General features: G+C 60.5%; 1 protein-coding gene across 1 annotated transcript in view; it reads right to left on the reverse strand.

Annotated features, from left to right (window-relative positions):
* Window positions 1-1,044: 1,044 nt before the first annotated feature.
* EFNB1 (ephrin B1) overlaps window positions 1,045-14,737 on the reverse strand; it is a 53,803-nt gene continuing 40,110 nt past the window's right edge. Inside the window, exons 3-5 of the mRNA XM_064462796.1 lie at window positions 6,600-6,692; window positions 5,425-5,553; window positions 1,045-4,411 (exon numbers count right to left, since the gene is read on the reverse strand). Of these exons, the coding sequence (XP_064318866.1) occupies window positions 4,023-4,411; window positions 5,425-5,553; window positions 6,600-6,692 (611 nt within the window). The 3' untranslated portion in view covers window positions 1,045-4,022. The remainder of the gene's footprint in view (window positions 4,412-5,424; window positions 5,554-6,599; window positions 6,693-14,737) is intronic.

Consider the following 14,737-nt stretch of genomic DNA (forward strand, 5'->3'; position numbering starts at 1 on the left):
CTGGTTGATCGCGCGGCGGGGGCCACCCCGGACGCGGGACCGTCGGCGAGGGTGCGGATGCGACGCCGCGGGATGTAGACGTGGTCACAGCTCTGAAATGTGGGAGCGCGCGGTGCGGGTGTGCTGGTGCGCGGCGCAGCCGGGAGGGAGGGGGGGAGGACCGTGTCCCTGCCCCAGTGCCTCCAACCCCCCCCCCCCAGGACAGCAGAGGCTGCAGCAGCTCCCCCTCACCCTCTGCTGATATAATGCAGATTCACAGGCAACTGCCCGGCTCCTGTGAGCAACTGGGACTGCAAGGAGCTCCCAGCTGCCTCCCAGCTGCCCACGGGGAAGTGCCAGGCATGCCGGCGGCACCAGAGGTGGCTTCGGTGGGCACAGCCGCCTCCCCGCGGGCAGGGACCCCTGGCACGGCCCTGTACAGAACACGGGTGCTGCTGAAGAGGAGCGAGCCACCCCCGGCCTGGGCACCAAGCAGAGAACGGGCTACAGCGTGCTTGCGGTTGGCAGGTGGAAAACAGGGATAACTGGGGGAAGGGATCTGCAACAGGAGCAGGTCCACAGGTCTGGAAAAGCGCATTAGGATCTCAGGATGTTGCACTGAGTTACATATCCCGAGGTACGGGTTTTTTTGGTTCAAGATAGAAAAGGAGGTAAATTTGGTGCTCCTTTAGTTCACCTTGTGTTACCAAGTCTCTTGCCCGCGCTCAGGCTGGGGCCAAAAGCTCTGCCTGGACCCAGGACGGCCAGAAACCCTCTGGGAGTGGGCCAGGTCCGACCCAGCGCGAGCGCCGGGGCTGTGCCGGCAGCAAAGGGCACGACCAGCCGCGCTGCACCGCGCTGGGGCAGAGCCGGCGCTGCCAGCCTCGCCCTCTGCTCGGGGACCGCCTGATCCTGCATTATATCGAGGGCATGGCCCCCCGCCCCGTCCGGACCCCCCCAGGAGCCGTTCTGCCCAGCAGCGCCCGCACACCAGCACAGCCCCGTGGGGCAGCTCTGGGGCTGAGGGCAGTATGACAATGTTTTACACCCGTTCTTGTGGTTAAAATTTCTTTCTTTTTTTTTTTTTTCTTTTTTTTTTAGTTCTCATTTGTTTTTCTAAGAAAAAGCAACCAGAAAATAATTCAGAGTTTATACAAAACATCTTTACATTATTTCTTCCAAAAAAGACTAGTATTTACACAAACAAAACAGAAAAAAAAAAAAAGGAAAAAAAAAAAAACAAAACCCCAACCAAATTTCAATGCTTTCAATGAAAAGAACCAAAGGGACACACTCCATTTCAGGACCCAGCAGGCTGAGGTGCTCAGCAAAAACCAAGAGTTCAGATTTCACCCTTTCTTCACATATTTACAACGTTTCTCAGCTGCCCCCAGTTACAGGAGCGGAGCTGACGGGGGCCGCAGCCCGCTGGGGACAGAGCCACCGTGGGAAGCCACCCCGCGCCGGCGGCTTGCTTTTGGTACGACCCGTGGCCAGACTCCTTCCTTTCCCCTCCAAAAACGAACCAAAACTAGAGCAGCCCCCGTCTGCCTCCTCCACGCCCGCCGCTGCGGGGGGAAACTCCCCACCGCCAGAGCATCCTCCACCGCCACCGCCGCCGCCACGCCGCGGCTCTGCCCGCTTTGGGAACTGCGGGTTGTGATTCTGCAGATGGAAGAGGGAAAGGGGGATTTTCTTTAAGACACGATTTTCTGTGATTTCTCAGAGCAGACGCCGTCCCCCAGCAGGGAAGGGGGGGTCCTGGCTGGGGTGGCTCCCGGCCCTTCAGCAGCAGCAGCAGCTCAGGGTGGGCAGTGCTGGCATGGACGCAGCCACAGGGCCTGAAAGATGCTACACAGGGGGGCTGCGGTGGGTGGTGGGGGCCGGGGGAGCAGGGAGAAGGGCTGGGCAGGGGGGAGCACCCGCTGCGGTTCTTCTCCCCCAGCCCCAGTTTAGGGGCCTGGAAGCCATCCTCACCATGGGATGCCGAGGGCAGGAGGGAGCTGGGGCAGCCTGCTCTGCTCTAGCCCCAACTCCTGCCTTTAAAAGAAAAAACAAAAAGAAAAAGAAAAAACCAACAACTCGACACCGAGGCACGCTCCCATCCCGCTCAGGACCGCAGCCAAACCCCCAGCGCAGCATCCGAGGCGCCGGGTTTCACCGTCCCCCGCTCTGCCCCTCCTGCCGCCCCTGCCCGCTCCTCGTCAAGGCACTTTTGCAGAGCAGCTCTCTCGCTCTTTGGGCACTTCCTAACGTGGGTTTCGGGGCCCCGGGGACAGGCGAGGACAAACCAGGCCAGGCATCCCCGTGCCACCGCAAACCCAGCACCCGGCAGTGTGGCGAGCCGCCCCGGCGGAGCAGCACCGCCTGCCCCACGCTTGCTCCCTGAGCAAAAGCAGCTACTTCTGGACGGAAAAGAAAGTGAGGAAGGAGGGGGCAGCCACCGGCCCCCAGGCTGGGACAGCCTGCGGGCAGGCAGGCGGCATGGCACAGCCACGGGCACCGCCAGCCCCGCTGTGCTCACCGGCATCAGCTGCGGTGCTGGCGGATCCTCCTGGGAACGGGAAGCTGGGAATGATCCCACCAGAAGAGCCCAAGGCTCAACCCCTTCCAGTTTTGGGCAGGGGATGGGCAAGGCAAGGACAGAGCGAGCCCGGGCTGCGGGACCCCGGGAGGCGGCACGGCTGGGTGATGCTCCTGCGCCCGGAGCACCGCTGGGGGCCGGTCCCCAAAGGCAGGTCCCGCAGAGGGACACCGGGTCGCCCTGGTAAACCAGGCGGGTGGAGAAGCCTTCGGCTCAGCTCCTAACCAAGCGAAGCCCGGTGCCACAGCCGGCCCGAGGGATGCCTCCGGGGGGCTTCCAGCCCTGAGCACTGTCCTCCTCCTCGCACCCCAGCTCCTCCCAGCGAGCCGGGAACGTTTGTTTTCCAGTTTTCCTTTCCAAGGACAGCCACCCGCAGCACCACCACCTGGGGGACAGGACCGGGGGCTGCAGCTAGCCCCTGCCCTCCCGCCGCCCCCCACTTCGCTTCCAGCAGGCTCAGCCCCAGCCCGACGGACACCCTCAGCAAAGACTCCTCCTCTGCAGCAGGACACCCTCGGGGGGTCGGGGAGAGCTGCCGGGCCGAGGCTGCTGCTCCGCGCCGGGCAGGAGGAGCTCCCAGACTCTCGCGCACTGAATGCTTGAGACATGGTATAGATATATTTTGTTTTCTTTCTTTCTTTTTATAAAGAGGCTAAAACAAGAGTCAACAGCTACGAACACAAAAGTTTAAAAGGGCAGCGGCGGGAGCAGCGGGGTCTACCCCGCAGCCGGCGGGATGGCGTGCTGGAAGGAGGCGACGGCGTGTGCCCGAAGGCGGCAGGCGGCGGGCCGGAGTCCCGCCCGGAATTCACAAAAATAAAAATGTTACAAAAAATTAAAATAATTATAATAATAATAATAGTAGTAGTAGTAAATCGGGTTTGCCAGCTTCCTCCCTGCACAGTTGTCTGCATCTTGGCACCTAGGCAAAGCATCCTCCTCTTCCCCCCGTGGCTGCTCGTTCCTCCTCGGACCGAGGCTCCTCACCACGGCCCCAGCGTCGGTCCAGGCTCCGGGACCCAAGCGGTGGCCGATGCGGCGCCAGGCGCGCGGGCGCTTCACGCAAGGACGTACGGGTGAAGCAGGGAAATCCCAAAATGAAAAGGGCAGGTAGAGTCTCCGGGTTTGCAGGCGGCGTCTGAGCGAGGTTGGAAAGGCACGGTGCCCACCCCCTGGCCAGCCGCAGTCCGGAGAAGAAGAGGAGGATGCTCAAGGCTCACCCTCGAGTCTCGGGATTACAAAAGCTGAGAACTACAAAACTAAATACAAAGGGGAGAATCAGCGCGCGAGCCATCCGCGCTCCGGCGCCGGACCCCGGCGCTCCCCGCGCCGTGCCGTGGGGTTCGTTTTGCTTCCTCCCTCCCGGCGCCAGACTGCCCGCGGGGAGACCCGGGGGGCGTCTGCCCCCCACGCTCGGCGCTCCCGTGCTCCTGCATCGGCGGCTTGCCCAGGCTGCTCCTCACACCTTGTAGTAAATGTTGGCTGGGCTCTGGGGGGGCATCTCCTGGACAATGTAGACGGGGTGCCCATAGTCCCCGCTCACCTTCTCGTAGTGCGGGCAGTAGTTGTTCTCTGTAGTCCGTAAGGGGATGATGATGTCGCTGGGCTCGGAGCCCGCATTCCCGCTGCATTTCGGGCTGGCCAAGGTGCTGAGGGACAAGGCTGCGGTTCGCTGCTGCGTGTGCTTCCGGTGCCGCTTGCGGATCTTGATCAGGAGGACGACGAGGAAGATGATGATGAGGATGAAGATGACGCAGCCGGCGCCGATCGCCGCGAAGACAGCCACCTTGGAGCTCAAGAAGCCATCGCTGGTACCGTGGGTCTCCTGGCCGTCCTGGTTGACGGAGCCTGCGAGGCAAGGGGAGAGGGGTGTCAGAGGCTGGCCGGCAGCCTGCACCCCGCCGCCGCGAGGGGCCCCGCGCAGCTGGTTCCACGCTCCATCCACGCACGGATCGCAGCCTGCGGGGTGGGCGAGCCCTCGGCCACAGCAGGCGCTGGGCAGGACAGGACGGAGCCCTGGGCATCGGCAGAGGAGGGACCATGCGCCCTCTCCCCCACCCTGCACCGCCGCTCCCCCTTTCCACCTCCCGGCCGATGGAGCAGAGCTCTGCTCGTGTCCAGGTGACAACCAGTCCAGATCCCGGGAGACTTTGCTCTCCACAACAGACCTGGATGCTCTGGTGAAACTGGGCTCTGATACCTGGAGCCCTGCGATATCCGATTACTGACCCCCTGCCTCCCCCTGACCCCCGGGGCCGGGGCAGCCCCAGCCCCCCGAGGGGAGAGTGCTTGGCTGGCCGTACCAGGCGAGAAGAAAAGAGCAGCTCTTCCCTACTTCATCTGATTTCACTTTCCTCTCAGCAGGGTCAGGAACTCAGGAAACCACCTTCAAAGGGCTTTCACACAGGCTCAGCTCAAAAACCCAAGGACCTCACCTCCTCCAAGCCCTCTCAGATATACTGCGAGGAACAGATGGGCAGCGAGGAGGAGGAGGAGGAGGAGGAGAGTGCTGAAACAGCACTTCCCTGCAAAGCTCCTGCCAGGACATACCAGAGCTGGGAAAACAAACCCGAGCTGCTCGGCACTGCATTCTGGCTGTCTGCGCCGTGCCCTGAGCGCTCCCCGGCCAGAAGGCGCAGGGCTGGGGCGAGGAGCTGCCTCAAGCAGCGGGGACGGCAGAGACGGGCACAACACTTGGCAAAACTCATCTGCATCCCCGCTCCGGCGTGCCCGGCGTCCCCGGGATCCATGCGACCACCCGGCTCGGAGCTGCTCCGCCGGCGACAGCCGCCTGCCAACCTCTGGCCCCGCCGTCCCGCAGAGCCCCCAGCCCTCTCCTGGGGTGTCCTGGCAAAACCCACCCGGCTTGCCGGGCTCCTCCACCGCAGGGACCTTGCTGCGCGGGCTCTGCGTGACAATTTTCACGGTGTTGTCGGACTCCTTGCTCGGCCGACTCGTCGTCAGCTGCTCTGGGATCACCGCGTTGGGATCTGGGGAGGAGAGGGAAGGGACGGATGAGAAATGTCGATTCAACCTGGACGGCAGCAGCTCACTCTCCTGCCTGAAGAGCAGCTGCCCCCAAATTCCCAGCCAGCCACCCCGCACGGGGCGCGAGGGAGACGCAGCAGCAGCGGGAGCCGCTGAGAGCAACAGAGCAAGGCTGAGCTGCTTCAGGGCTTGTGGGAAGCAGCTTCCCCACTCTCATCCCCCCTGCTTTTATGTTTTCTGAGCTCCTGTGCGTGGGTTGGGGCAAGTTTCTTGCACGGGCAGTGAGAGGAATGGGAAGGGAGCCTGCCAAGGTTGCAGCACTGCTTCTTCTGTTTATTATAAATATTGGCCCCAAAGTGAAAACACAGTAATGAAAAGCAGTCACCAAGAGCTCTGCAGCTGAGTCAGGGGCCGAAACGAGCCCGGGGCATCGCTGGGGCTGGGAGGCAGCCGGCAGCTCGGGATGGGAGGCGCTGGGGAGCTCGCTCCAGAACCGCCCCAGCACCACCACCAGCGACCCCCTCGGTGTCCTGCTGCCACCATCGGCCTGGCTCGTCCCCCCACCATCAGCCTGGCTCGTCCCCCCAGCGCGGTGGCCGCTGCCGCTGAGCCCAAGCACTGACGCCCGCCCAGCCCGAACCCCTCCTCGGGTGCCCGGCGAGTCACGGGGGCACCATCCGTGCCAACCCCCCCCGCCGATGCACCTCCACAGCTGACGGGCCCGCGCTGAGCTACCTTCCCACCGCGCCACCAACCACCGGGTCACACAGAACAGTTACTCCATTTTAATCCCAACACACCAAACACCTGCAAGTGTTGGCGAAAGATAAAAAGGGAGGAAAAAAAGATCCTGAAAGTGAAATTCTGCTGAACTAACTAACCCAGGAGGCTTCCCAGGCTCCAGGGAGCAGCCGGCCTGGCCTCGGTTTCCCCAGAATGCAGAACCCCTCACCCCCACAGCAGGACAGGGGCCCTGGTTCACGGACCAACTTTTTGCTGGGCAAAGGCATTTCGGCAAGAGGAGACCCCGGGGAGCAGAAGGACTCACCCTGCCCCACTTTCATGACAATCTTCATGGAGCGTGTCTGGCAGACCCCTCCTTCGCGGTTCTCCAGGCCATCCAGCGTCCCGTTGGAAGTGGCTGCAAGAGAAGAGCGGGAGCGTTAGGCAGGGCTCCTGGGAGCTGGAAGGGCACCGCCGGGCAGGTCCCCGCCGTCCCCAGGCACCACGAGGGACCTGGCAGGAGCTCAGCACCTCCTGACCCAGGGACTCGCTCCCGACCCCCCGCCACAGCTACTTCTTCACGCCCCAGTGCGGAGCCCACCGCAAGCATTTAATACACCGAGTTCTCAATTTTCTGCACCTTCAAAACATGTTTGCAGTGGTGAGGACGTGATCCCTCCGGCTTCCCCTCGCTGCCACATCCACACAAGCGAGCCATTCTCCGTGCCTGCACCCTCCTCCCCCTTTAATTCCTGGATAATTTCCTTTGCTCCTTAGTGTATAATAGGAACACATGCATATGCACAGTTTAAATTATACATATATAATTACACACTGTGCCTCAGTAAAGAATGTAAACCCAGAGCCCCAATGGGGTTGAGTGGCTTTAATTGCAGGGCAGAAGTCAGTTAAATTCACATTAACTTTTTGCTTTAGCCGGCACAGATTTTTAAGCCTTTCGGTCCTGCGGGAATGCAGGGAGCCACACGTCTCCCGCTGCCACCACGCAGGACAGGACCCCCACCCATGCGCCCGCCAGCCCTCTGCCACGGCGGGGACAGTTCGAGGCAGGAGGGACACGAGAGAAAAAAAAACCCAAACCAGAGGATTAGAGGATTAAGCACCCAAATGGCAGATTCTGCTAAACATACTCAAAAAACTGGCTTTGGACCCCAAAAGGGCCCTCGTCACCGGCAGCAGCAAGTGCCTGGCGGATGCTGTGCCAAGATGGGCGATGGGCTGGGCAGCTCGGGCACGCAGCCGGCTCTCCCCAGTGACCAGGGTCGGTTCTCAAGCTGGCACTTCCATCCATCGCGGCAAACACGCATCATCCCAGTGCTCCACCAAATCCAGGCACGGGGATTTATTCACCCAGGGAAGCCACAAAACCTGCGAGGAGCACAGTGACGGCACAGGGCACGAGCGGGGCTTAGGAAAGGCGATGGAGAATTATGAAGCTACGGGGATAATTTTACAGAGACAAAGGCAGTGAAGCAAGGCAGGATTCGGCCAGCACAGCGCAGCCAACACCCACCCTGAGCCTCCACACCAAACCTCAGGCCCGGGGTCTCAGGTTGCCTGTGCAGCCCAGTCCCTGCCTCCGCCCCACAAAAACTCGGGTTTGGGGAGGGCGGGTGACCGACGGTCGGTGGGGACGAATCCGTCAGCCCCAGCAGGACCCTCGGGTGCCTCAGTGAGGACTCGATGCCGGGCTACGCTGGAAAGCGAGCCTGGATCACGCCGGGATGCAGGCTCGAAGTCTATCAGCTCTGTCCAAACGCCCCTGTGCAATCAAGGCTCTCGTGTGAAACACCAGCAAATGTTTTACTAATCAGAAAGTCATTGGGACGTCTGCTGAGTTATCGCCTCTCCCACGGCGGGGTTTCGCCTGCCAGCAGCTCCCTGGCCAGAGCCAGGGCGTTTTGACAGGAGCACTGTCAGCACAAATCCCGATGCAAATGGCTGGGAAACAGGATAAACACCCCCCCTGGAGCCTAGACAAGCTCTTCCCAACGCGAACTGGAGTCAGGGGCCTGAGCAAAAACTGCCCATAAAACCACCTCAGGGAGCTAAGTCCAGCAGAAGGCCCAGCAGCCCGGTTCTCCCAGGCCAGAGGCTCTGCTCTGGGGATGAAATAAGCTGATATCTCCCAGCTAACGGCCCTGATGCGGTTCCATGAACAGCTTCCCAGCACCATGCCATGGGTTGCTCCACCTCCGACAGACTTCACCCATTCACACTGCAAGACAGCGGGGCAGGGGAAAACAGAAGAGTCTGTAAAACCAGCCTGCGCGAGAACTCATAGGTCGTATTTAGAAGGTAATAACCTAATTTTATCAGAACGATCTCCAGAATAAGTATGGCTCAAATGTGGGGAAGTAGGAGATCCCGCAGAGGTAGAGCACACGCAGCAGTAACAGGAGACAGCAGTTCCTCCAAAATAACTACGCAGATATTGCATTCGGATACGACAAAACCATTAAACATCCAAAGAGCGCAGAGGAATGGCAGCTGGAGTCACAGGGACGGATGAGTGGACGCAGCTGAGCATCCTTCCTCCCGCGCCGCACGCAGGACTTTGTTCAAGAAGCCTCTTCTTGTTCTGATCATAACAACGATGAGGGGAGAAAGTAGCTTTGAAAGGGAACTGCGTGTAAAAAAAAAATGAAGCAGCTACTTGAGGGAACATAAAAAGGGGCAGCTAAAAGGGAAAAACGCTTGCAAAAACCATGGCGATGGTCTCCGGTGCAGCCTCTTGAAACAAGGACACGCGCTGCCACACTCCATATAGATCCGAAACGGGCCAAACCAAAGCAAAGCAAGATGCTCCACAAAGCCAGCCGGGCTTCCGAAGGACAAAATCCCATCCAAACGGCTAAAAGAGAGCAACTTCTGGCGGGTTTTAGATAAAATCGTAGGACAGACTGACGTGTTGCGGAGAAGCAGGTCCAGAGGCGGGTGGGGTCGGCGGCCGGGGTTCCCCACTGACCCACGGGGAGGGGGCTGCGGCGGTGGCACTGCAGGCTCCTCCGTCGTGCTTCGCTGCTAAGCTCAGAGGTGGAGAGCTGATCCTCCCGCTGTTTCTTGCTTTCACAGTGGAAGATGCACCAGTAGAAGGCCACAGGATCGGGCCTGAGGCCGGCACCGCTCCAGCGGAGACACGCGATCCGGGGGGCACCTGGCGAGCGGCGAGACAAAACCCCAGAGCGTCTGCGACGCTTGCTGCTGCGCTCACAGGAGAGCGGCGGAGGCACCACCGGTCCTCAACGGTGGATGAAATTCAGCGTCAATAAATGCACGGTAACGCAGGGGAGAAGAAGGTTAAATACACAGGCACAACCGCGGGCTGCAGGGAGGGGGGAGAGGCAGCCCTGAGCCCGGGGAGAGGTGGGCACAGGGCGGTAGCACGAGGCAGAGCTGTAACATGACAAGTGAATACAGGCAAGGAGCTGGGGATACCCAGGGGAATGGGAAATGGCAGGTCTCAAACGACAGCCGTGATCTCCACGTGCCGCATTTGCAACGTGAGGCTCCGTGGCATCCGTGGTAAGGCTTGATCTGTCCAGCCCCCAGCAATGCGGAGCGTACGGGAGTATTTTCCTGCCCCCCTTCCCTTTTGGAGGGACTTACAGTTTGGCTGTAGGACTGGGAGAGCAAAAGCAGCCTCTGGACAGATGACTACTTCTCAGGCTTAAAGAAAAAGCAGCTCCCAGCCTGGAGAGCTATTAGATGCCTTTGCCTTAATGAAGCATTAAGCCTCAGGCTGCTGAGTGATGAGGATTTAACATTGATACCATTAACCATGTAATTGCTTGTCAATTTAGAAGAGATGCTCAGCCTGCATGGAAGCACAGGCAGGACCTCCGCTTGCTGGCACAACTCACGCCGCTCCTCGGGCAGGAGACCAGCGAAACGCCAAGTCCCAGCCCGCTGACACACACCAGCCAACGGGGACAGACGCCCTTGCGGGGAGCAGAGCCCCAACAACCCCACGTTTCCAGCTCCGGCAGCGAGCGGCGCCGCGCGCTGCCCCCGGCGCATCGCTCTGCCTCCCGCCGCTAGCACGCACAGTGTCACCGTAGCTTTTTGTCCTCCCCTAAAAATATTTCAAACGAGAACTTGGCGTTTGGCAGATGGGAGACTCTGGAAGTAATACCTGGCAGCAGATGAAGGCAAGGGTCTCTTAAATGGTCAGTTTTGGACAGAGCGAGACATTTGGTTTCTCTTCTGGATTCCCTCTAGCAGGACTCCGTTATGATTTGGGCCCCAAAGCACAATTAATGTGCTGAGACTGTAGCGAATCCAAGTCTCTTTCCTTTTATTATTCTTAATTACTCTTCCATCTGTGCACCACAGCCCTGCTCCAGACCCAGCCAGGCGCTGCATGGACGCAGCCCGGACATGCGCCCCGCGATCCCCCCGTTGCCCCCAGACCCGTCCAAGATTCACGTTTCCTTTGCACAGCCTCAGGCGGGGGCGGCAGCGTCCCACCGGCACCCACCGCACCCCCTGCCAGGGCTTGGGGTGCCCCCGCAGCCTGACCCCGATCCTGCCGGAGCAGACGGGGCGGTGGGAAGGCACTGCCGGACCCTGCCGAGGGGCAGCTGATGTAGAACAGGCTCAGACCAGCCGCAGCTTGGTCAGGACGCCCGCGCCAGGCCGAAAGCCCCTCTTTGCGCAGGCAAGGATGCTCCGGGTGGCCCTGAAGATATGCCTCACGCATCTCCAGTGTGCCAACAGACCTGGTACAAATCTCCAAGCAGCCTCTATTTAAAATAAAAATCTAGCTCACGCCACCCTTCCTCTCCCCCAAGGCTTTCAGGTTGCTTTACGCGCCCTCAGTACCGAGGTGCGGGTGTCCCTCGGTAGGGCTGTTGCGTTGGTACGGGTGTTGTCGCACCAGCAGAGGTGCTGTGCGGGTGCCCGGCTCCTTCCTCCCCCCCGGTCCCGGCCCCAGGGGAACCCACAGAGCCTCTTCCAGGTCACCGAGCAGAGGTCCCTGCCTGCTCCACTGCACACGAACACCCCAGGGCCGCCCAGAGAGCACGGCTTCATTGCAGCCCCTTCCCCCCTCCAGCCGAGCTGGGAGGCGGCGGGGGCATGCAGCCCCGCTGCACGCAGCCTACGCTCACCCTACCGCCACTATTATTAATATTATTATTACCATTTCCTTCCCAGGCCGTGCTGAAGGGAGGCGAACCTGCCGCCCCCTCCCTGCACACTTCACCCCAAAGCCCCTTCCATCAGCCCCGGCGCATTCGCTGGGTCGGCTGCCAGAGCCAGGGCAGGGGCTGCGCGGGGGGAGCCGAGCCCCGCGCTGTCACGCTGCCAGCGAGGCCGGCAGCAGCCTTCCAGCCCAGAGGCAGCTGCACCGGGAAGGGGCCCTAAAGCCCCAGAAACACGTGTGCAAGCCAGCCCAGCCTTGTCCCGTCCCTAAACGGCTGCAGGAGGTGCAAGGCTAGGGTTTCACACACCCTCCTGGAAGCTCAAGAGCTGCTCCAGCCTCCCGGCCTGCTAAGGAAAAAGGAGAGCCGAGCAGCCTCTTCCCGCGCACTGCTAACCCCGGGGGTGCAGGGGGCTGCCCCCTCCCAAGGTGTCGGAGGGCACTGCTGGGTCCGTGCAGCCGGCAGGACTGATGCCACGGTGCCAGCTGGGATTTCTCTGTCGCCCACACCTGCCCTGGGCATGCAAGACTGACCGCGGGTCAGCCTGCAGGCAGCCCACGCAGCCCCGGGTCCCTTCTCCTGGCTGTCCCCGGTGGGCTGCAGGAGATGACCGCCACGGGGGGGATCCCCAGCCTGCCTACCTGGCAGCTGCCACCGTAACCTACTCCCCATTACCCAAAAAAACCCTTCTGGCAAGGAAAAACTCTGCTCAGGCTGCACCGTGCTCGGTGGTGGCTCTTGCCATCGGGTAGGAAACACGCGGAGATCCTCAGAGTGGGGGACATCCACCACGACCTTCCCGCTCTGCCCTGCCAGCTTCCAAAGCACCCTAACCCAAACCTCAGTTTCACAAGCAATATCGTCCCTGTTCGCCATCTGCATCCTCCTCTTTGCTCTCGGATTTTACTGTCTCAGGGTCCCACAAACACAAACACGCAGGCGTTTCCTAGAAAACAGCCCGTCCCCGGACTGCAGGAGCCGAGTTTTCGAAGCGCTGAATGGCAAACCCTCCCCATGTCCCAGCAAGCGGTTTCAGGTTCCCTCTGCCCACAGCACAGCGACTCTTGGGGTCAGGGAAACACCAGCGAAGGGACGCGGAGCTCGTGTCCTCCCCTCTGCCTCCACAGGGGACGAACAGGGTCCCGGCAGGTTACACCCACCGAACCGAGGGTTGACCGTAGTATCACAGAATGCCCTGAGCTGGGAGGGACCCGCAAGGACCATCGAGCCCAGCTCCCGTCCCTGCACAGGACACCCCAAATTCACACTGTGTCTCTGAGGGCCTTGTCCAAGTGCTTGTTGAATATTGCCAGGCTGGTGCCGTGATGCCTCCCTGGGGAGCCTGTGCCAGGGCTCCACCACCCTCTGGGGGAAGAACCTTCTCCTAACGCCCAGCCTCACCCTCCCCTGGCACATCTTCCCGCTGTCCCCTCAGGTCCTAAGGACCACCGCAGGCTGCAGGAGAAGCAGCGGTGGGACCCAAACCAGCGTGTGCTGGGTGACGGCACGCCGAGGTTCATGGCCACGCTGCTCCTCCAGCGCGGCCACGAAGCCTCCCACCGCCACCGCGCCACGTGCGGAGCCAGGTGCGGGCGCGCAGTTCGCCTCCGCAGCTCCCCCCAGCCCGTGGCTGCAGTTTTGCTGACGGCCTCGAGCCCCCGGCGCAGCTGCGAGCAGAGGCGGCTCTTGGGGCTCAGCCGGCACGGTGGGAGCCGCAGCAGAGCGGCACGCTCCCGCGGGCGCAGCCGCACCGGCCCATCTGCCGGCGCACTCCCACGCCGAGCAGGGCACGGAGCTGGAGGGGCACAGGGCAAAGCCCGTTGCTGGCCGACACAAAGGTCCTGTTTACGGCCACGGTGTTTGCCGGGAATTTCTGCTCTCCAACGTGTTACATCCTCCTGGGAAGCCCTGGAGCACCTGAGTGCGGCTGCAGGGGAGGGGGATGCTAATGCCTGCCAGCACCACACACCCAGCCCTGGAATTGCCTGGCTAAATAAATAGATTTTATAGATAAAAACACGCAACTCTCCCTGTGCTGGGGAGGGAAATGCCAGCCTCCCCGCTGCAACCTCGGACTGAGTTCTTCCATAAAGGAGGAGCAAGCAAGCCTGGCCAAGCGCTGGTGGGTTTCCAAGCAAGGCATGAGGAAACGACCTGATGGTGCCGATTCGGGCTGAACTGGCTGCAGTAATCATTTTGTGTTGTTGCAAAACCCTACAAATTTTTGCAGTCGAAGGGAGGGCCCCGTGTGCTGCTCCGATCCGCTCTTGCCCACTGGGGCCAACGCACAGCGGAGGAACGCGGGGCTTCACCTCCATCCTCCCCATGGACACGACGAGCAGGGGTGACTGCGGAGGACGGCCGCTCGCTGCGAGCCGTGGGGAACCTGGCCATCCCAGCCCGCGCTTCTTGCTCCAGCAAACACACCGCAATGTGAAAACTGTCAGGTTCAAATACCCTTCTGGAAGTAGGAATGAAAACGATTGCCCTGGGTCTGGCTGGGATGGGGTTCACCTCCACCTGGCCAGGCTCAGCCCCCCCCAAAAGATAAATAAAAACGTTAAATGAGCCCCATCACTTACAAAGAGCAGCAGCTACGTTCGCAAAGCGCAGGTCCAGCAGTGCCAGCTGGGTTAAGGGGGTAAGAAGGGAGGACACCAGGCACCCACACTCATCCTCGTGTGCCACAGCACCACTCCCAGACCTAAGTGCTGCTTTGGGACCATCTAGGGTGCTTTCCTGGGGTGAAAGGAGAACAACAGGCAAACGCTGAAGTATTGCATAGCAAAAGACACTTTAACACAAGTAATGCTTAAGTGAAAACTAATTTCCCATTAAAACAGCCTTCCATGGAAAAATTATAACCGTAATTAGCATCATAATTAAGAGACACAGCTACATCGCAGGTAACCTCATCAAGGCCAGAAAGCCCTTCTTGGTTGCAAGACCACTGCCTGCTTACTCACTCCCAAGCCCTTTTGCACCAGTGCTGCTGAGAAGCTGTGCAAGCTCCCAACTCCCCCGTCCCGCAGCCTCACTCCCTGCCCACCTCAGGGGGACCAGGGTGCTAAATAAAGCCTTTGTCTTCAGGTCTATCCACCCCCTTCCAAAAAAAGAGAGAGTCGGTAGAAGAGAAAGGTTATTTGCACAGTCTCTGCAGTAGCCCCAAGCAGCTGGTTATAGGTCAGGAAAAAAGTGTCATGTAATTCTCCACCTGATGCTCTGCCAGAGTCATTTGTGGGCCCCACTGGGAGCAGGAGAGGAGGAAAGCACTTATTGCATTTTAACAGGGTGTAAA

This window comes from Phalacrocorax carbo, chromosome 11 (genome assembly GCF_963921805.1).
Source record: "Phalacrocorax carbo chromosome 11, bPhaCar2.1, whole genome shotgun sequence".
Classification (NCBI taxonomy): Eukaryota; Metazoa; Chordata; class Aves; order Suliformes; family Phalacrocoracidae; genus Phalacrocorax; species Phalacrocorax carbo.